Raw genomic sequence first — 21,826 nt, forward strand, 5'->3', positions numbered from 1 at the left:
GAATTACACAAATGTGATATGCATACACGCAATGCACATAAATAAATTGTTCTGTCGTTTTACGCGGATATGTCAAATAATAACCAGTCTTGAAAACCGTTAACAACATGACTAATTCCAATAATTTGTCGGCAACAGTGTTGAAGGCACCATAACGCTGACATCAAATAGGGTATTAAAGGTAGCCTACCTGGAAAGAGCCGCGGGGCCCACGTCATCGTAGTCCATCTTTGAGAAGATGCTTTGGATTGTGGCGCGCTCAAAGTCTGTCCACTCAACCATGTTGCTGGCTATGAGGTTGCTTTGACAGGGTTCTTAATGGAGGTTAAGGAACCCTATGCACTTATACTTTGTTTGAGCAGCGTTTTTTTTCAGTACACTCCTCCCTAAACACAGCGATGGGTGTGGTCATGTTAGTAGGCTGTAAAGCCAAGCGTCACAAATTTTACTGAGATAATGTAATGTGAATGGAAAGGTTTACTTTTTACCAAATTATTGGCACCCATTTTTTCTTACTTACTCTGCATTGTTGAGAAAGGACTTGTAAGTAAGCATTTCTCGGTAAAGTCAACACCTTTTTGTATTCTGCTCATGTGACAAATACAATTTGATTTTATTAAGATGTGCACAAAACACTGTATAAAATAAATAATACAAATTCTGCGCTATATTGTATGCTAAAAAAAAATGGGACAATTATATATTATTTTATAGGCCTACTCATATTGAAAATGCATCAGGCACTCGCACATCTGAGCTATCTCTTGTTCACGAAGGCCTCGGGGCCTAAGTACAGCTAAATAAAGAGCAGTGATACTAGTAAGAGAGCAGTGTGCGGGTTTCTTATTTTTATCCTCATCTTATAGGCCTACTAACATAATTGCTCAGAGAAAAGTTTACAAGTAAGACAACATCTAAACATCTAGTGATCCAAAAATTATTGGCCCCCTTGTTTTCAATACCCCAGCACCCCTTCTGAGGATAGCGACAATTAGCCTTTTCTCAAATATTTAATGAGATTGGAAAACACTGGGAGGGATCTTAGACCATTTCCTATATATAGAATATTTCCACATCATTGATCTCTTTCATCTGCTCTTATGGACTGGACTGCCCTCTTTAATTCAAACCAGAGGTTTTCAATGGGGTTCAATGGGGTTCGAGACTGATATTGATTTTTGATTTTGTGGTCAATTGACCATTTCTTTGAGGATTTTGATATGTGCTTGGGGTCATTGTCTTTGCTGTAAGATCCACTTGCGGCCAAATATCAGCCTCTTGGCAGAGGCAACCAGGTTTTTGGCTAAAACGTCTTGGTACTTGGTAAAGTTCATGGTGCCGATGACCTTAACAAGGGCCCCAAGTACCTAACTCACTTGAATATGATTTAACTCAAAACAACATATAGTTGTAGACCACAACCTGGCAAGGAGTTAGACATGTTATCTTCCTTTATTGATTGTGCCTTTTGGGCCTGTAGGGTATAGGCCTATGGATATTTAATAATTATCTCATTTCAATAAAGTACGATTACAGGCTAGGTAAATTTGTGGGCAAGTGCAAACTGACAATAGCAATCCTCAATAGCCAATACGACACGTTTCATATTTGTCATAGGCCTAATAAGTTCCATATTAGTAGAGTTGTAATATGGTCAGAAATGTGTACAATACAGCCACACATCAAGGAGAAATGAGGTCTTCCCGTTACAAATGTAATAGCGCCTCTGCTGTTACTATGTGGCACGTTGTGGCGCTTTCATTTTATTGGAAGCAGTTCCTAGATAATTTTCTCCCTCAATCAAATCTCCAGCAGAGGACACTCTCAACCTTTCATGTAAGAGATACCTAAGCATACATTGGGAGTTATCAAAGAGGCACACTCATAGATATAGATAGAGGACTCATCTTTACATCTGTGCCATTCTAGCGTCTGTGACAGCAGCGCCATTGAGACTACAGCCCATAGGAATCCCCACCCAGTTGACTACTTTGACTAGGCCTACTTTAAAATGGCAGAAGCGTGGTGGAAGCCCTCAATGGTGCTTTTGGCCACTAGAGGCCTCTATCATTCTCTATGGGCACAACAGAAAACTCAGAGAACGTACAGTATGAGAGCTCACGTTCATGTCGTGGAGCTTCCGTAGGCCGGATATGGAACAGAGGATCAAACCAAACCAGTATGATCCATGAAGGTATTGCGGGGTCAGACATATCTCCAAATGAGTATTTCTAACAATAGATTAGACTAATTTTTGGCCAAGGGATCCATGGAATAAGTTTAGAGTGTGCAATACAATACAATACAATGTAATATTATTAATCTACAATGTATGTTCTTAAAGGGAAACTACATAATTATGAGTGATGAGAGGGTTTGTCAGACATAATTATCTCGCTATCGCTGTATTTATTTCATTTTGCACCTGGGAGAGTTCAACCAATAATGTCATTGGTTGATAGAGCCTGCTGTCGGATCTAAAAATGAATGGAGTCATGTTTTGTAGCAATTATTGTGGCCTTTGTGTTTAGCCGATTGCAGATCACACTCTAGCAGGTTTGGTTGTCCTTGTTCAATAGAGCCGTCCAGACTTGTCTCAAAGATGTTCATATGGACAAGTTGCAATCAAGTGAAGGATCAATTCACCACACAGGCAACCAGCAGCATGGTTTCCTAGGCTATTGAACAAAACGACACCTCAACATTTAAAAAAGAAGGACATGAAAAGTGTTTTGTAAATACAATAAATTAACTAACTTCAAATTATCATATTGAAATCTATGGGATGTCATTTTACATTAGGTTATTGTTATTAGTTATGTGGACTTGGAATGAATTCCTCTAACATTGATCAAATGTTTGACACACCTACTCATTCATGGATTTTTGTTATTTTTACTATTTTCTACATGGTAGGATAATAGTGAAGACAAATGTATTTTATATTTGAGATTCTTCAAATAGCCACTCTTTGCTATCTAAAACCTCCCTGAATGACGGGTCACTACTTCATAGGGTTCTGAGGTAAATAGCGTTAAAGTTATAAAAACTAAGAAAGGATATTCAGTGTCTCATTACAACATATTTAGTAATGGTATGTAATTGTCAATCAAAGTGACTGCAAATCAAATCAAATTTTATTCGTCACATGCACCAAATACAACAGGTGTAGGTAGACCTTACAGTGAAATGCTTACTTACCAACAATACAGTTTTAAGAACATACCTAAAATAAAGTAAATAAATGTTACAAATAATTAAAGAGCAGCAGTAAAATAACAATAGCGAGGCTATATACAGGGGTACCGGTACAGAGTCAATATGCAGGGGGGTTAATTGAGGTAATATGTACATGTAGGTAGAGATAATAACAGAGTAGCAGCAGCGCAAAAGAGGGGGAAGGGCAATGCAAATACTCTGAGCAGCAATTTAACTTTTCTAGCACAGCGGAACCCCTCAACAACATTCCACTGAACAGGTAGCGTGCAAAATTCTAAAATATTTTTTGAAATATGTAACTTTCACACATTAATAAGTCCAATACAGCAAATGAAAGATAAACAGCTTGTTAATCTACCCATTTTGCTAATCTACCCATATTATTTTTTTAGGTCATAGCCAAGTCTAAAAAAACACACAGTCATTTTTCCAGCCAAAGATAGGAGTCACAAAAAGCAGAAATATCAATAAAATTAATCATTAACCTTTGATGATCTTCATCAGATGACACTGATAGGACATCATGTTACACAATACATGTATGTTTCCCAAAATATCCAGTGATTTTGCAGAAATACTCATAATAAACATTGATAAGAGATACAACTGTTATTCACAGAATTAAAGAATTAAAGACTTCTCCTTAATGCAACCACTGTGTCAGATTTATTTTTTTTTAACGGAAAAAGCATAATCTGAGAACGGCGCTCAGAACCCAAAACAGACAGAGGAATATCCGCCATTTTGGAATCAACAAAGTTAGAAATAACACCATAAATATTCGCTTACCTTTGATGATCTTCATCAGAAGGCACAGGAATCCAAGTTCGACAATAAATGACTAATTTGTTCCATAAAGTTCCATAATTTATGTCCAAATAGCCACTTGTTAGCTTGTTCAGCCAAATAGGCACAGGCCTGCGCCTCAGGCATGAGGAGCAGGCACTTCATCCAGACAAAAACTCGAAAAGTTCCGTTACAGTCCTTTAGAAACATGTCAAATGATGTATGGAATCAATCTTTAGGATGTTTTTAACATAAAACATCAATAATGTTCCAACCAGAGAATTCCTTTGTCTTCAGAAAAGCACTGGAACGAGAAGTAACTCTGTCGGGAGCGCGCGTCATGAGACCAAGGCTCTCTGCCAGACAACTGACTCAAAGATGTCCCACTTCTTGGTTGGATTTTTTCTCAGGTTGTCGCCTGCCATATGAGTTCTGTTATACTCACAGACATCTTTCAAACAGTTTTAGAAACTCCAGAGGGTTTTCTATCCAATACTAATAATAATATGCATATATTAGCATCTGGGACAGAGTAGGAGGCAGTTCACTCTGGGCACGCTATTTTATCCCAAAGTGAAAATGTTGCCCCCTATCCCAAAAAGGTTAATTAGACGTTCAGGAGTCTTATGGCTTGGGGGTGAAAGCTGTTTAGAAGCCTCTTGGACCTAGACTTGGCACTCTGGTACCGCTTGCCGTCGGTAGCAGAGAGAACAGTCTATGACTAGGGTGTTTGGAGTCTTTGACAATTTTTAGGGCCTTCCTCTGACACTGCCTGGTATAGAGGTACTGGATGGCAGGAAGCTTGGCCCTGGTGATGTACTGGGCCATATGCACTACCCTCTGTAGTGCCTTGCGGTCGGAGGCCAAGCAGTTGCCGTACCAGGCAGTGATGCAACCCGTCAGGATGCTCTCGAAGGTTCAGATGTAGAACCTTTTGAGGATCTGAGGACACATGCCAAATCTTTTCAGTCTTCTGAGGCGGAATAGGTTTTGTCATGCCCTCTTCACAACTGTCTTGGTGTGCATGGACCACGTTCGTTTGCTGGTGATGTGGACACCAAGGAACTTGAAGCTGTGGATCCATCATCTGTGGATTCTTTGGTGCTGTATGCAAATTGGAGTGGGTCTAGGGTTTCTGGGATAATGCTGTTGATGTGAGCCATGACCAGCCTTTCAAAGCACTTCATGGCTACAGACGTGAGGGCTATGGGTCGGTTGTTATTTAGGCAGGTTACCTTCGTGTTCTTGGTCACAGGCACTATGGTGGTCTGCTTGAAGCATGTTGGTATTACAGACTCAGACATGGAGAGGTTGAAAATGTCAGTGAAGACACCTGCCAGTTGGTCAGCGCATGCTCGGAGTACACGTCCTATTAATCCGTTTGGCCCTGCGGCCTTGTGAATGTTGACCTGTTTAAAGGTCTTACTAACATTGGCTGTGGAGAGCGTGATCACACAGTCACCCAGAACAGCTGATGCTCTCATGCATGCATAAGTGTTACTTGCCTCGAAGAGAGCATAGAAGTTATTTAGCTCATATGGTAGGCGCGTGTCACTGGGCAGCTCTCGGCTGTGGTTCCCTTTGTTGTCTGTAATAGTTTGCAAGCCCTGCCACATCTGACGAGCATCGGAGCCGGTGTAGTACGATTTGATCTTAGTCTTGTATTGAGGCTTTTCCTGTGTGATGGTTTGTCGGAGGGCATAGCAGGATTTCTTATAAGCTTTCAGGTTAGCGTCCTGCTCCTTGAAAGAGGTACCTCTACCCTTTAGCTCAGTGCGGATGTTGCCTGTAATCCATGGCTTCTGGTTGGGGTATGTACGTACTGTACAGTCGCTGTGGGGACTACGTCATCGATGCACTTTTTGATGAAGCCAGTGACTGATGTGGTGTACTCCTCAATGCCATCGGAGGAATCCCAGAACATATTCCAGTCTGTGCTAGAAAAACAGTCCTGTAGTTTAGCATCTGCTTCATCTGACCACTTTTTATTGACCGAGTCACTGGTACTTCCTGCTTTAATTTTTGCTTGTATGCAGAAATCAGGAGGATAGAATTATGGTCAGATTTGCCAAATGGAGGGCGAGGAGAGCTATGTATGTGTCTCTGTGTGTGGTGTCTTATTAACAGAAATCATTTTTCTAAATAGGATAAAATGTACATCCTAAATTTAATCAAAACTCCTATCAGCTTGTTTGCTAGAAAGAGATAGTATAGCTGCATTTTACTTAGAAAGATATTACCCCACCAACATAAAAAATCCTAGCTATATTCATATCCATACTAAAAACAGTTTATTTCGCAGTATTTGACTCTGGTGACAATAAAACATTAATTGAAATTGTTAAGCGGGAAGGTCTTTCTGGTTTCGTTCTAGAACATGTCCATGTATGTAGTGTTGAGAATGTTGAGCTGATAGGCCTACATAAAGTTCATTATATTTTATTTATAGACTATACAATTACATACAGGCTATATCATATAATTATAATCAGGTATGTGTCACGCCTTGGTCTTAGTATTTTGTGTTTTAGTTTATTAGTTGGTCAGGCCAGGGTGTGACATGGGTTTATTGTTTGTTATATTTCTTAGTGGGGTTTTTTAGTTATTGGGATTGTGGCTGATTAGGGTGTGTGTTGCATAGGTTTGGCTGCCTGAGGCGGTTCTCAATCAGAGTCAGGTGATTCTCGTTGTCTCTGATTGGGAACCGTATTTAGGTAGCCTGGGTTTCACTTTGTATTTCGTGGGTGATTGTTCCTGTCTCTGTGTTAGTGTTCACCAGACAGGCTGTATAGGTTTTTCACGTTCCGTTTGTTGTTTTTGTTATTTCATGTATCGTCATTTGTTCTATTAAAAACATGAGTAACCAACACGCTGCATTTCGGTCCGACTCTCTTTCGACAAACGAAGAACGCCGTTACAGTATGATTATGTTGATAAGAAGAATAATAATAATGATAATAATAATAATTATTATACATGATAATTCTTAATGTTCCACAAAAATAAATAAATAAATCATATTTTAATACGTTTAATTTATATGAATAATTGAAGTTTACCATTAAAATATTAAAATTACTTATATACTCTTTAATTTATCCTTTACAATAAATAATTAAGTGTCCCACTTTGCCAATCAAGGTGTCCCAATTTGCCAGTATCGATTTAAAAAATGTGGTCTCTTTATTTTTTAGAAGAAGAGTTTCTATGCTATTTAGAATGGTATCGTGTCAGGGGTTAAGACAATGCAAGGATTCTGTAAGGTGTTGTGCAAAAAAAAAAACATTTTCAGAAAGTGTCACATTTTATAAATACTCACACTAATTATATAATTTGGCAAATGTATTTCAATTTCTCTGCATCACTTCATGGACCCCTTTCTCCAGCGCTATGTTTTCTTCAATGAGCTGTGCTCTCCCCAAAGCCAAATCACCACTTCTTAATAATTCAATCGATTGTGGTCAGTAACGCCATATGTGGTTATTGTGTAGGTAGGCCTTCTGTTACAATACTATTTAAAAGAATCTATCAGCAAGTGGTCTCAGTAAGTCAAAGAAGCCAATAGTGGTTTCAGCTATATTGTTGTTGAGACGACGTAGGCCTTATGACATTTTTTAACAGTAAAAAATATGTCAAATGACTAGCCTATGAGAAAAGTGTACAAAAAAAGAGTGTATTCGCATCAGTAGGCTAAATGACTGAAATGCATCAGAAAAGTATTGGAAAGTTCAGGAAAACATCAGGGAAGCTCATCGGGTAGACTATACAGTAGGCCTAACGTGTGTGCGTATAGAAGATCTGCGTTGCTTTCAATTACTAGCCTAATTTCCCAGCCTAATTGTAACCAAATATCCAAACGGACATCCAGTGAAAACAAACATGTGACATTGATTGATGTCTTGATTTATCAAGCTGAGTTCCTTGTCTCAAAGCAGCGCAGTGATGCTGTCCAATCAAAACGGTGCTAGAATCATCAGTTGACCACACATACCATCATGAAGCCAATTGTATAATATAATTATAGAATGTAGGCTACATACAACGCATCAACCAAACTGCATGATTGCCTATGCCTACACATACTGTAAGTGGCTAAAGGAAAATGTTCTATTTTTTAAATATTAAAACACCAAATTAGGCCTACCTCATTATAAATCAGGCCATCATCACTGTCGATGATAATTCTTCACGTTGTACAGGTGAAACGTCCATGCTGCATGCATGCCAACCATTTGATCCCAATCAGTTTCATGGGAATACGCATTTCAATTTTCTTGAATGATGTAAGTAAGGGTGGTTAACCGGTCTAACTAATCACATTTTAGAACAGTAAACGCAGCCACCACATGATCTTTAAAAATATATATTATTATTTATTTTATTTATTTTACATTTCAGCACAATCATCCTAAATTAAGAAATGACAGGGTGTTTTTGGTATGACAGTAGCCTGACATTATCATGCTATTACAGGTGGTTTGTTATGTAGAATACAAATCAATCATGAAGTGATCTTGCGAGACATATCACCATTTTAAGAAGTTGCAGAGCGTCGCTCCGCTGTGGACACGCAGCACTACACTCCTGGTTATAACTGTTGGAGGACTTCGGGGGTTCAAGTAACCACAGATCCATGAACTAATTGGCGCATTCAGTTGACTACACTTTTTTTAAACCATTGCAGCAGCGCAAAAGATTCAGGGCTGACCCAAAATCATAGCGGGCTAAAGCCCTGAAAGCCAGGTCCTGGTGACGTCCGTGGCATGGCGGACCAGTGATGTCTGGTCATAACATATTGGTCTCAGGCACGTACATTTGGAACTTTTTAATGTCAAGGTGTATGCAAAGGTGGAGTAAAATATACATTTATTGTGAAGTGCATCATTTTTATGAAATACCCTTGAAATACTGTGAAATAGGCTGTTAACTTTATTTTATACTTGACTTGACAAATCCATTCTACAAGATAATCCACACGTAGCCTACAATATAAATCACAAGACAATGTAAGACGTTTAAAATGACAAACAACAAACACCTCGGTATGAGTTTCAGTTAGATTTATTGTCAGTGTGTCGATATTGGATGGACATTATTCCTCGGATGACAGATTGACAGCTGAACTCCGGTTTAGCGGTACTTCTCGGCCAGGGCCAGAGCCAGTTGCTGCAGGAACTTGTCCACGGACAGGTGGATCTCGGGGGTAAATTCCGCAGGGAAGTAGGCGGCAATGACCACAATCAGGTTGTGAGCCAGGATCTGCAAAGCAAAAGGGAAATATATTATTTCACATTCACACAGGTAAAGTGTTATTTTTTTATATATAAAAAAAATCTTACCTTGAAGTTGGTGGGATCCACCCTCAGCTTGGTGGCGTGCAGTTCACTGAGCTTGGTCAAGAAACCAAAGAGATCTTCCAAGTTGTTAACACATTCATCGATTTGATTCATGATGGTGATGCCGTGCTTCTTCACTGGAGCGGAACCGGGGGCCACGGAAGACCAGTGGGAGAAGTAGGCCTTGGTCTGAGGGTAGACGACAAGCATCCTGTCGTAGACATTAGAAATGAGGTGAGACAAAAATGCATCTTAAATAATCATTCGTTCGGGGCTCCCGTCCATATCTTCGCCGAAAAAACACTAAGAAAAAGGGGTTCCAAAAGGTTCTTCGGCTGTCCCATAAGATAACCCTTTTTGGTTCCAGTTAAAGCCTTTCTTGGTTCCAAGTAGAACCCTTTTGTGTTTCAGGTAGAACCCTCTGGGAAAAGGGTTCCACATGGAACCAAAGGGTTCTCTACCTGGAACCAAGAACGGTTCTTCAAAGGGTAATCTTATGGGGACAGCTGAACAACCCTTTTAGGTTCCAGATAGCACCTTTTTTCTAAGAGTGTAGGCTACACATTTATAGCTTCCAAATTGACTGAGGAATTATGTGTTAATAATTTCAACAGTCTACATGTACATACTCTATAATTTATCATACATCGTTATGTAATTACCTGGAAAGAGCCTGTTCTCCAATCTCATCGGATTTAGGGAGGATCTTGCCCCAGATGGCCTTCACGTTGGCTTTGTCCTTGGCTGAGAGACTCATAGCTGTCTTGTCCGTTTATCCACTTAAATGAAGATGCTAAGAAAATAAGCTTTTGAGCGTGGAAAACTCAGAGGCTGTTTTTATGGAGGCATGAGAGAAGGCACACCCGATATAATCTTGGCTCCACCTCTGATTGGGAATTTGTCCAAGACATGATTCATGTTTTTTTATACGTTATAATTATGCAACCGAGCCAATTCGTGTAATGCCCAACATATGACCTTAGCACATAATACCTTCGTTTGTAAAAAATGTTGACAGAACAATGAATGTATTTATTTAATATAGATTGAATAACGACGGGTTTTTTGAAACACTTAATACCTCAATATTTTCTTTCCAATTAAAGTTTAGTCGTAATTAATACGACTCGTAAGGTCTAATATTGCAGCACTCATTGTTGAGTGATTCTGTAACCTACAAAAGATTCGATGGAAAAATCGATTCTGTAACCTACAAAAGATTCGATGGAAAAATCGATGGAAATGTTTTGTTCTGGTAGCAAAACGTTGCCTCTGCCTATCACTAAACATTTTAATAGCATGTAGGCTACAAGCATTGTATTTCAGTGGAGCTAAACAAAAAGCTGTGGTTTCATTGAAGGAAATAGGCTGATATCCACATTGAATAGTGTCCAGTTAGAACCCATCATGTAATTCCCCTGATGAAGGCAGATGAAACGACTTTTCACCAACTGACATTTAGATGAATCATTCAAAAATACCAGAAATAAGGAACTATCAAATGGGTGGGTCCGTCTGAATATGAAGATAAAATATATTTCGAGTCATGCTCTTTCTTTAATAGTTTACTCCCAATCTAGGCTTTTCTTTTTTGAATGAGATCCTAAATAAACACTTACATCAATAATTAGAATTTTATAAAGATAATATTACAATTCAATGCCAATATTACAACGATTAATTAAAAGAGTATTTAGGGCTAAAGGAACCTTTAAAGGTCTATATATTTTACTTTTGAAAATATGTTCGATTGTATCATTAAGTATGCATGTGTTTATGAAGGCTAATCATGACTTGTTTATTTCATCCGTACTAATTAGAATTTGGAAACGCCTAAATGACCAAGCATTATCTTTAAAAGTGGGATGAAGTTGGCACAATGCCGATATGTGCCACACTCGAGGACATTGCCCCCTCAAGACATTCATCCAATCATTTTCTGTGTTCTGTTCAGGGCGGAGATACTGAACATCAATAAATTGGAAGTCCCAGGAGACAAAAAGCTCAGGAATCCCTTGTAACATTTTGCAAGTACCAACGGAAATCAACAAACAAACGTCATCATGGTCGACTGGACAGATGCTGAGCGCAGTGCCATCGTAGGCCTGTGGGGAAAGATCAGCGTGGATGAGATCGGACCCCAGGCCCTGGCCAGGTACGTTCTTATAATATTTATGTAGATATCATTAAATAATAACACGATAATAGGTTACCTAGGCAAATTACCACTAATTTCGTATTGTAATGGCAGCCTGTTTAATTTATTTTTAGACTTCTGATCGTGTCTCCATGGACTCAGAGGCACTTTAGCACCTTCGGCAACCTATCCACACCCGCTGCCATCATGGGTAACCCCGCCGTGGCCAAGCACGGAAAGACCGTGATGCACGGACTGGACAGAGCGGTGCAGAACCTGGATGACATCAAGAACACCTATACTGCACTGAGTGTGATGCACTCAGAGAAACTGCACGTGGATCCCGACAACTTCAGGGTGAGTACTAAACGTAATACATATAGCCTACTATTTTGTGCTTCATACAATTATTATGTATTTTTTAAGGTATGACCAATTTTCCTTCGAGGCATTTAGGGGAAAATAGTCTTATGCATTAAATAGCGGTGTGTGCCGATGTAAAGTGTATGTCAATATTTTTTTACTGTCCACTCTCCACAGCTCCTCGCCGACTGCATCACCGTGTGCGTGGCCGCCAAGCTCGGTCCCGCCGTTTTCAGTGCTGATATTCAGGAAGCCTTCCAGAAGTTCCTGGCTGTCGTTGTGTCCGCTCTTGGCAGACAGTACCACTAGAGTATCACTCGACAACATCAATATGGAAGAGAGATGACACTCCAACTCCAGTCTGTTCGGCTGGAACCTGTGCCATAGCTGCACGCATTGAAAATAATAAAATCTATTTAAAAGCGTTGATCTTTTTGAAGTGTTGTTTTTTATGGAAAACGTTCTCCTGCAATTGTACTGATGGCACATGGTTTCTACACTAAAATTGAGGGAATGTGAATGAAAAAAACTGTTTTGATGATGGTTTTCATAAACATACTTTGTCCATAATCTAGAGGCCTAATGGTTATTAATTGATGAGATAAGGAAAGAAGATGGCAAACGTGATCTGCATAACCTACCAATAGCAATTAACATACCTTTGTATGCCTCCTTCTTGGAAGAACCTTTTAGGGACCATTTTCAGAACCCTAAGAATCTTCAAAGAACTTTGGGGATCTTAGAAGAACCCTTGTTGAACCCCTCATTTTTAGAGTGTATGAATTCTGTGGTGTGCATGTTTTGTTAATCATCTGTGTAATTACTATTTTGGGGATTCAAAGACTTCTCCCTCCCTACACCTCTGATGAGTATCGATCCCCATGCACTCAAAATCATTCTGGCTGTGGATATGGAGAACATCAACACATTAACATCAACGTACCAGAGGATATACCCATTGGACTTGGGGCTCTGCTGAGAGTTTACCTCATATTTAGTTTTTTAAATTCTGCTTTGCCACTAAAATCATAACAAACACTGAGAACTAAAATATTGTGCTATTGTTGTTATTGTTATGCGTATTATTATTAATGAGAATAATAACTGGGGAGGGGGTAGTTAAAAAATGAATCCCGAGAAAGGTTATTAAAAAAGTTATTTCAGGATCCATTAAAAAGGGTTCTTTGAAGAAGAAGCTCCAAAATGCAGGTGTTTCAACCCAGATGAGTGCTTTCTGTGGTGGTGGGGCTCGCCAGCAGAAAATACAGAGTGTTGCGCCTGATTGGCTCAGTTTTCTGTCATGATTGGCTCAGTTTTCTGTCACTCATGGGACAGTATGTCATCCCCAATTCTAAGGGTAGAGATCGAACATTTTTGCCCCTTGTAGTCTGCCATAGAGTTATATTAGAAGTGCCCATCCAAGAAGGCTCAAGGTCATTAGCCACAGATAGAATGACATCATATCACATTATACCACATTGTAGCTTTGATTGGACTGGTCATGTCAACATCTTACTTTCAAAGTCTTAGCTAGCAGTCATCATCAGTTGTCATCAACTCGACAATCTACTGGCAAATCCTTGTCATATGAAGAGAAATAATGAAGATAAATTATAGATAAAACGTATCGGTGCTCATCGGCCATTGTACATAAAGATTACACAACGAGTTCGAAATTGCAAATTCAACAATTAGTCGTTTGGAAGGAATCAGTGGCTAACTGCAAGAGTTGCAAAGAAACCACCAACACAAGCGTTGCAAAAAAACACTAATGTTAGCTTGCTTGTGTTTTTCCCCCAGTTACCACCTAAATCCAGAAAATAACAGACTTTGATGACAAAATGTGCCAGCAAAAGACTGCTAGGCCATCTTCAACGAGAGTCCAAAATGCTGTACACTTCAAAAGTGTGTTTCACTCCGAGAGTAATGGGCAGGTGGAGAGAGTAAACCAGGATATTGGCAGGTTTCTGCGGTCTTATTGCCAGGACCGGCCGGGGGAGTGGGCGGCGTTCGTGCCCTGGGCCGAGATGGCACAGAACTCGCTCCGCCACTCCTCCACTAACCTCTCCCCTTCCAGTGTGTACTGGGGTACCAGCCGGTTCTGGCGCCTTGGCATCAGAGTCAGACCGAAGCTCCTGCGGTGGACGACTGGTTCAGGCGCGCGGAGGAGACATGGGCCGTGCTGTGCCAGAAAGACACAGCAGACCGTCACCGGGTCTGGCTCTCGACCGAAACCTGCCCCTCCGCCTGCCCTGCCGGATGCTGGGCCAGCAGTTTGTGGGGCCATTTAAAGTCCTGAGGAGAGGAACAAGGTTTTTACAGGTTACAGCTTCCCCGATTACCCTATTAACCCCTCGTTCCATGTGTCTTCCCTCAGGCCGGTGGTGACTGGCCCGCTCCAGGAGTCTGAGGTGCGGGAGGTTCCTCAGCCCCCTCTGGACATCAAGGGGGCCCCAGCGTACTCCGTTAGCTCCATACTGGATTCGAGGTGTCGGGCGAGTGGCCTTCAGTACCTTGTGGAGTGGGAGGGGTACAGTCCGGAGGAGAAGTGCTGGGTTCCGGTCGAGGACATGTTGGACCCTTCAATGCTGCGAGAGTTCCACTGTCTTCGTCCGGATCGCCCTGTGCCTCACCCTCCGGGTCGTCCCCGAGGCCGGTTGTCGGCGCGCTGCTGGAGCCGCACGTCAAGGGGAGGTACTGTCACGACTTCGGTTCCTCTCCTTGTTCGCTCGGCGGTCGTTGTCACCAGTCTTCATCGATCAACTTTTCATTTTCCTTTTGTTTTTGACTTCCCACACACCTGGTCTCAATTCCCTCATTATATGTTGTGTATTTAACCCTTTGTTCCCCCATGTCTTTTGTGGGGAATTGTTTTTGTAAGTGCATGTGCACGTTTTCTCTAGTGTGCGACGGTTTTTGTACCCATTTGTATGTTGTTCTAGTTTCCGGTGGTTTTATGAATAAAACTGCTTCGTTGATTTACCCAGTTTTGCTCTCATGAGCCTAACTTCCCTGCCACCAATTACGCACTCCCTTACAACCACTTCATTTTAAGAATGTGAAATGTCAGAATAATAGTAGAGAGAATGATTTATTTCAGCTTTAATTTCTTTCATGACATTCCCAGTGGGTCAGAAGTTTACATACACTCAATTAGTATTTGTTAGCATTGCCTTTAAATGGTTTAACTTGGGTCAAACGTTTCGGGTAGCCTTCCACAAGCTTCCCACAATAAGTTTTGGCCCATTCCTCCTGACAGAGCTGGTGTAACTGAGTCAGGTTTGTAGGCCTCCTTGCTCGCACACACTTTTTCAGTTTTTTTTCTCAGTTTTACCCACAAATTTTCTATGGGATTGAGGTCAGGGCTTTGTGATGGCCACTCCAATACCTTGACTTTGTTGTCCTTAAGCCCTTTTGCCACACATTTAGAAGTATGCTTGAGGTCATTGTCCATTTGGAAGACCCATTTGCGACCAAGCTTTAACTTCCTGACTGATGCCTTGACATGTTGGTTCAATATTTCCATGTAATTTCCCCACTCATGAAGCTATCTTTTCACAAAGTGCACCAGTCCCTCCTGAAGCAAATCACCCCCTCAACATGATACTGCCACCCCCGCGCTTCACAGTTGGGATGGTGTTCTTCGTGTAACATGCATTTGGAGTAGTTACAGATAGGGGTTGGTAAACTGAAGGGGTTATATGAAAATGGTAGAGGCTTCATATAACCCATTCAGTTTACCAACCCATCTGTAACTACTCCATATTCATCAAATATTAAATGATGTCAGCAAAATGCATGTTACACGTATTAGATAGGCTATCCAAAGTTATGGAGAATAACATAGTGTGATAGTGGATGGTGGACCTAAAGCACCATTTAGTACTTAATCCCTTCCTTTCTTCATTCAATGTATTCAATCTAGATGTGACAGTGATGAAATTAAAATATCACTTTGATGGTGAACTGTGGTGGAATAAGGACACAACAGAGGAGGTAACTTCATTCATTGCCTGTTTATTGTATTGTAATAACAACAGAGCAGGAACTGGAGTCCAATGGTGGACTTTCATGATGGTCTTATCTGTATTTGTCAGCCAGGGCAGCGGACAAGGCTGCAAGGAATTTATCCACAGCAATGTGCACTTCGGGAGTGAACTCAGAAGGGAAGTGAATAGCCAGGGTCACAAGGATGTTGTGGGACAGGATCTGAAAAGTATATTTTAAAAGTTAATATTGAAGGATTGTGCTTCAGCAACAGACAGAGTGATCAATATACAGACAATAGGTTATCTGTAGGCAAACCTTGAAGTTTCCAGGGTCAACGCGCAGCGTGAAAGCGTGCAGATCGCTGAGAGCATTCATTCCCCCCACGAGGTCGTCCATCAGTCCGACTGCTTTACCAATTGCACCCATGATGATGCCTCCATGCTTCTTGACTGGCGCAGAGCCGGGGCTCAGGTCAGCCCATTGGGAGAAGTAGGTCTTAGTCTGGGGGTAAGCAGTCAGCATCCTGCAAAGGAAGGTACAGAATAGTTCGATTCATATTGGAGTTTTTTTTAGATGCTGAACTTTTAAGCATTACAAGTATCATATTTCTCCCATCGTCTGTGTCTACAACGTAATGAAATGAGTTTACTTATTGTATGTTAAAATGTTTATTCGAGGTAGGCACATAGGCCGCTGTCATCAGTTTAAACACAATCATTCTCATCATTCTTTCATTAAGAAGGCTTACCTCCCCAAAGCCTCAGCGCCGATGACATCTGCCTTTCCACTAATCTTGCCCCAGAAGGCCTTGACCACAGATTTGTCCTTTGCTGTCAGACTCATTTTGCTCCTTTCCGATTGGCCTGTATTAAATATACAATAAATTATCTGAAGATGACTGCCTACACAACCAGGTCCCTTTATATCACAGTAGAGCGGCAGACACGCCCAGCTACTAGGGTACACTCCCCCTACACTGCAACCATCTTGGTCAAAATCCAAGAGTAAGAAACGTTCTTGGCTTTTATAAAATATTAAGTTAGCGTTTTATATTAAAAACTCCAATAAGATGTCAGAGGGCTATGTTTCTAATAATATCCATAATTAACCTTTTAGCGCAATGCAAATACATGAATTGTAAGCATATATTTCAGTAGGTTAATTCTAAAGTTGCAGCTGATTTTGCCGAAACAGCCAAATATTAAATCTTTAGTTAATTGACTAAATTACATGCATTTAAATCAATTGCACCAGATGCAACAGAGATGTCAACAATTTTACAATTTGTTTGATTGATATAGACAATTATTATTTTTTGTTTTATTTTTTCCGTTGCATAAAACTAAACCTTTCAGAGTAGCCTAATCGAGCATGTAAAATATATACTACATTGGTAAATTATATTGTACAAATCAAATCCACCTCCAAAGACATGCATTCAATTGGAAAATATTTATTCAAAGTGACGTGTTTCACATTTGTATTTTTATTTAACTAGCCAAGTCAGTTAAGAACACATTCTTATTTACAATGACGGCCTAATATGTATCTATGATATGCTACTCTAGGGTTCAATGGAAGTTGGATATGATTCCCAATTATAAGGTTGATTGGACTTCGAATGATGATCGACAAAAAAGTCAGAGGAAGAAAGAGGTCATGCAAGGACTCGGGTACACACCTATCTACAAATAATACAGGACATTTCTGCTTATCATATTTAATGTCTTGAAATTAATCACTTAAAATGGGCGGGAACGGTCTGAAATACCCCGATTAAAAAATGGAAGGCGTCATTTTGTCGTAGATAAGAAACTGTGCCAAATTATAGGCCGGAATTATGTTGAATTATCACATTTTCCAAATTCATAAAAATGTTTAGTGGTTGCATCTCTTTCTAATTTTTCATTAGAATAGCCTTATACATACACTGCAATGAAGGACGTGTAATCTTCGGATGAGTTTTGCCATAAACTTGCTTTATTCTTGCACCAGAGGAATAAATTAAAACTGATAATAAAGCTGTTATCATGCTAATTTTGAAACGTTGGTAATCTAGATAAACTGTATGGGCCTATTTACATATGCTTCCATCTTTTAGGATCTAATCTACAGACTTGATTCTGTAACAGCTAATACATTAACATTTACTGTTGTTTTTAACAGATACATTATTGGAATGATGTCATCAAGTTCGAGATCTGAAGCGTTTACTTGGCCAATACTGATCTTTGCCAGAGCCAATCATATGCGCCGCCTCCAGTGGGCGGAGAGCACTCATAAATATAAATTGCATGCAGTGTCTCCCTACACAGGACAGTAATTAGTTTAATCTTGTTGCAAAACCGGAAAACAAACACTGACAACATGGTTGACTGGACAGACGCAGAGAAGAGCACCATCAGTGCTGTCTGGGGCAAAGTAGATATCAATGAGGTCGGACCACTGGCTCTGGGAAGGTAGGTCATGGCTTCATTCAGACTCATTCAAATATATCATCTAATATAGTTTATAGTGGAGATGATCATGAGTAATTATAACACTATTATACGTGTCCTGTTATCTTATCATTACTATAAATATTGAGTTGATATTGTTAAATTTGAATGGAGCATGTTAGAGTATTAATTAGGCATATAATTGAAATACATTTGAAAATAATTCACATATTTCGGTGTTCTTGCAATGACAGAGTCCTGATCGTCTACCCCTGGACTCAGCGTTATTTCGGCTCTTTCGGAGATGTGTCCACTCCCGCAGCAATCATGGGCAACCCCAAAGTTGCTGCTCACGGCAAAGTCGTGTGTGGAGCTCTGGATAAAGCTGTGAAGAACATGGGCAACATCTTGGCCACATACAAGTCACTGAGCGAGACCCACGCTAACAAACTCTTCGTCGACCCTGACAATTTCAGGGTATGCCTTCTGTCTTGAGAAATATGTTTTAGGCTACACGTATAACATTCAGAACAACACGTCAATTCCAAAGGTAAAACAAAAACGACGATCTAATGTAACATCTACCTCCTTTGTCTTTTGTCCACAGGTGTTGGCTGACGTCCTCACAATTGTCATTGCCGCCAAGTTCGGAGCCTCTTTCACTCCTGAAATCCAGGCAACCTGGCAGAAGTTCATGAAAGTGGTTGTCGCAGCCATGGGCAGTCGGTACTTCTAAATGCACCACAGACAAGTGATTATGATCTGACATCCCTGCCTGAGTGAAAATAAAGTCATCGAAACAATCTATTGTATTTTATATTTATACAAACTTGTTTTTTTAGAAGGGGGGTTAGGCTATTTAATAGCCTCAATAGCCTATATTTGCCGCCATTCTCAAAGTGATTGCCTACACAACAAAGGTTAACCTGTTTTCAAGTCTGTGATTTGGTCAAATAAGCAGTCAAATCTTATTAATTGAAAATCATGAATTGATAATTAATAAACCAGATTTTTACTAAAGCAACAATATGGTAGGTAATAACATTTTTGTTGGTTTTATAGGCTACTACTACATAGGCCTATTGGAATACAAACAAGCTCCTGAGATCTGCCTAGCAAACGTAGCCTTCTCCACTGATAATGAATTGCCTTCTTCAAATCTGAAATGTAAAAATGTTGTGCTGTGTTGTCATCTTGCATCTTGAAGACGTGAAACATCCTATTCTCATGTTAAACAAGGTTGTTTGAGTCCTGATTCTTCCAAATATTTAATACAATTATACAAATATATGTGTGCATACCATAGGCTATGATCTGAGTCTGACCCAAGTTCCCAAGACGGTCCCGTTTCACTATAGTTCCATAAATGGCCTGGTGCTGTTATGTGGCCAATTACAGCAGGAAATCACTCATGCTATCCTGCCTGTAGGCTATTTGACAACACAGAGTCATGTCTAGCCACAACATACAGTTAATTCAGAAAATATTCAGACCACTTGACTTTTTCCACATTTTGTGACATTAGACCTATTCTAAAATGGATTAAATTGTTTTTCCTCATCAATGTACACACATTACCCCATATTGAAAAAGCAAAAATATATATTTTTAAATGTTTGCAAATGTATAAAAAATAAAACCTGAAATACCTTATTTCCATAAGTATTCAGACCCTTTGCTATGAGACTCGGCCAAACTGAGCAATCGGGGGAGAAGGGCCTTGGTCAGGGAGGTGACCAAGAACCTGATGGTCACTCTGACAGAGCTCCAGAGTTTCTCTTCGGAGATGGGAGAACCTTCCAGAAGAACAACCATCTCTGCAGCACTCCACCAATCAGGCCTTTATGGTAGAGTGGCCAGATGGAAGGAACATTGCCAAAAGACACCAGCCCGCTTGAAACCAAAATTGAACTCTTTGGTTGCCAAAAAGACACCTGAAGCATGGTGGTGGCACTCTCAGACCATTGAGGGAAAGATGAAAGGAGGAAAAAAACAATATTATCTGGTCTGATTCTAAGCACACAGCCAAGACAAGCCAAGACAACCAGTGGTGCAGCGGTCTTCAAGTCACTACAGACACCCTGGTTCGAATCCACTCTTTGGCCTGAATGCCTAAAAATAGTTTGAGAGGATCTGCGAAACTCCCACGTTGGAAGCGAATACCTGGCACCATCCCTACAGTGAAGCATGGTGGTGGCAGCATCTTGCTGTGGGGATGTTTTAATTTTCAGCATGTCACACCCTGGGACTGGGAGACTAAGGTGCGGTTAGGATTGAGGGAAAGATGAAAGGAGAATAGTCCTCACAGTAGAGGAGCATTCTTGATGAAAACCTGTTCCAGAGTGCTCAGGACCTCAGACAAGTGGGTGAAGGTTCATCCTTCCAACGACTGGCGGATCCTGGCCGAACGACCCTAAGCACACAGATCCAAGACAAGCCAGCAGACACAGATCCCACTGGTGGTGGTGCAGCGGTCTTCTGGCAGATCTGGAAGATGTCACTACAGACACCCTGGTTCGAATCCAGGCTTTTTCACTGGAAGAGTCTGGCTGACTGGAAGAGTCTGGCTGACTGGAAGGTTTGGGAGTCCCATGGCAGATCTGGAAGGCTGGCTGACTGGAAGATCTGAACCTGGAAAAAAAATAGTTTGAGAGGATCTGCACAGAAGAATTGAAACTCCCAAATACAGCAGTGTGCCAAGCTCAGGCTCTAGAACCGCTGCGACATGCCAGGAGAAAGACTCAAAGCTGTAATCGCTGCCTGGAGGGCTGGGGTGTGGAGGTTCTTCAACAAAGTATTGACCTGGTAAACTCTCGGGTTCTGAATACTTATGTAAATGGGATTTTTCCGTTTTTTATATATATTTTTAAAATTAAAGTTGTATCTATTGTTTCCTTTTTTCCACAAACAAACAAATAAAACATAAAAAATAACACTGTACAGCATAAAAACATTGAGCATGACATCAAGACATATCCTCCAACATAGCACATATACACAGTCATAGCACATATACACAGTCATAGCACATATACACAGTCATAGCACATATACACAGTCATAGCACATGTACACAGTCATAGCACATGTACACAGTCATAGCACATATACACAGCATAGCACTTATACACTGCATAGCACTTATACACAGCATAGCACATATACACAGTCATAGCACTTATACACAGCATAGCACATATACACAGTCATAGCACTTATACACAGCATAGCACATATACACAGCCATAGCACATATACACAGTCATAGCACTTATACACAGCATAGCACATATACACAGTCATAGCACTTATACACAGCATAGCACATATACACAGTGATAGCACTTATACACAGCATAGCACATACACACAGTCATAGCACATATACACAGTCATAGCACTTATACACAGCATAGCACATATACACAGTCATAGCACTTATACACAGCATAGCACATATACACAGTCATAGCACATATACAGTCATAGCACATATACACAGTCATAGCACATATACACAGTCATAGCACTTATACACAGCATAGCACATATACACA

The 21,826-nt window shown here is 40.4% G+C and overlaps 4 protein-coding genes across 4 annotated transcripts; 2 read left to right on the plus strand and 2 right to left on the minus strand.

Moving 5' to 3' along the window:
- Window positions 1–9,050: 9,050 nt before the first annotated feature.
- LOC135555625 (hemoglobin subunit alpha-4-like) lies at window positions 9,051–10,162 on the minus strand. Its single transcript, XM_064988229.1, has 3 exons — window positions 10,004–10,162; window positions 9,345–9,552; window positions 9,051–9,264 (listed from the first exon to the last, which is right to left on the minus strand). The coding sequence occupies exons 1-3, from the start codon at window positions 10,096–10,098 to the stop codon at window positions 9,136–9,138; spliced, it is 432 nt and encodes a 143-aa protein (XP_064844301.1). The 5' UTR covers window positions 10,099–10,162; the 3' UTR covers window positions 9,051–9,135.
- A 1,166-nt stretch (window positions 10,163–11,328) lies between these two features.
- LOC135555626 (hemoglobin subunit beta) lies at window positions 11,329–12,268 on the plus strand. The gene is made up of 3 exons (XM_064988230.1): window positions 11,329–11,496; window positions 11,613–11,835; window positions 12,019–12,268. Exons 1-3 carry the CDS (start codon window positions 11,405–11,407, stop codon window positions 12,148–12,150), a joined length of 447 nt encoding a protein of 148 aa, XP_064844302.1. The 5' UTR covers window positions 11,329–11,404; the 3' UTR covers window positions 12,151–12,268.
- Window positions 12,269–15,838: 3,570 nt separating this feature from the next.
- On the minus strand, window positions 15,839–16,735 carry LOC135555627 (hemoglobin subunit alpha-like). Its single transcript, XM_064988231.1, has 3 exons — window positions 16,580–16,735; window positions 16,147–16,354; window positions 15,839–16,050 (listed from the first exon to the last, which is right to left on the minus strand). The coding sequence occupies exons 1-3, from the start codon at window positions 16,672–16,674 to the stop codon at window positions 15,922–15,924; spliced, it is 432 nt and encodes a 143-aa protein (XP_064844303.1). The 5' UTR covers window positions 16,675–16,735; the 3' UTR covers window positions 15,839–15,921.
- A 1,415-nt stretch (window positions 16,736–18,150) lies between these two features.
- Window positions 18,151–19,072, plus strand: LOC135555628 (hemoglobin subunit beta-1-like). The gene is made up of 3 exons (XM_064988233.1): window positions 18,151–18,290; window positions 18,524–18,746; window positions 18,877–19,072. The coding sequence occupies exons 1-3, from the start codon at window positions 18,199–18,201 to the stop codon at window positions 19,003–19,005; spliced, it is 444 nt and encodes a 147-aa protein (XP_064844305.1). The 5' UTR covers window positions 18,151–18,198; the 3' UTR covers window positions 19,006–19,072.
- Window positions 19,073–21,826: the final 2,754 nt, after the last annotated feature.

Source organism: Oncorhynchus masou, chromosome 15 (genome assembly GCF_036934945.1).
Source record: "Oncorhynchus masou masou isolate Uvic2021 chromosome 15, UVic_Omas_1.1, whole genome shotgun sequence".
Taxonomy (NCBI): Eukaryota; Metazoa; Chordata; class Actinopteri; order Salmoniformes; family Salmonidae; genus Oncorhynchus; species Oncorhynchus masou.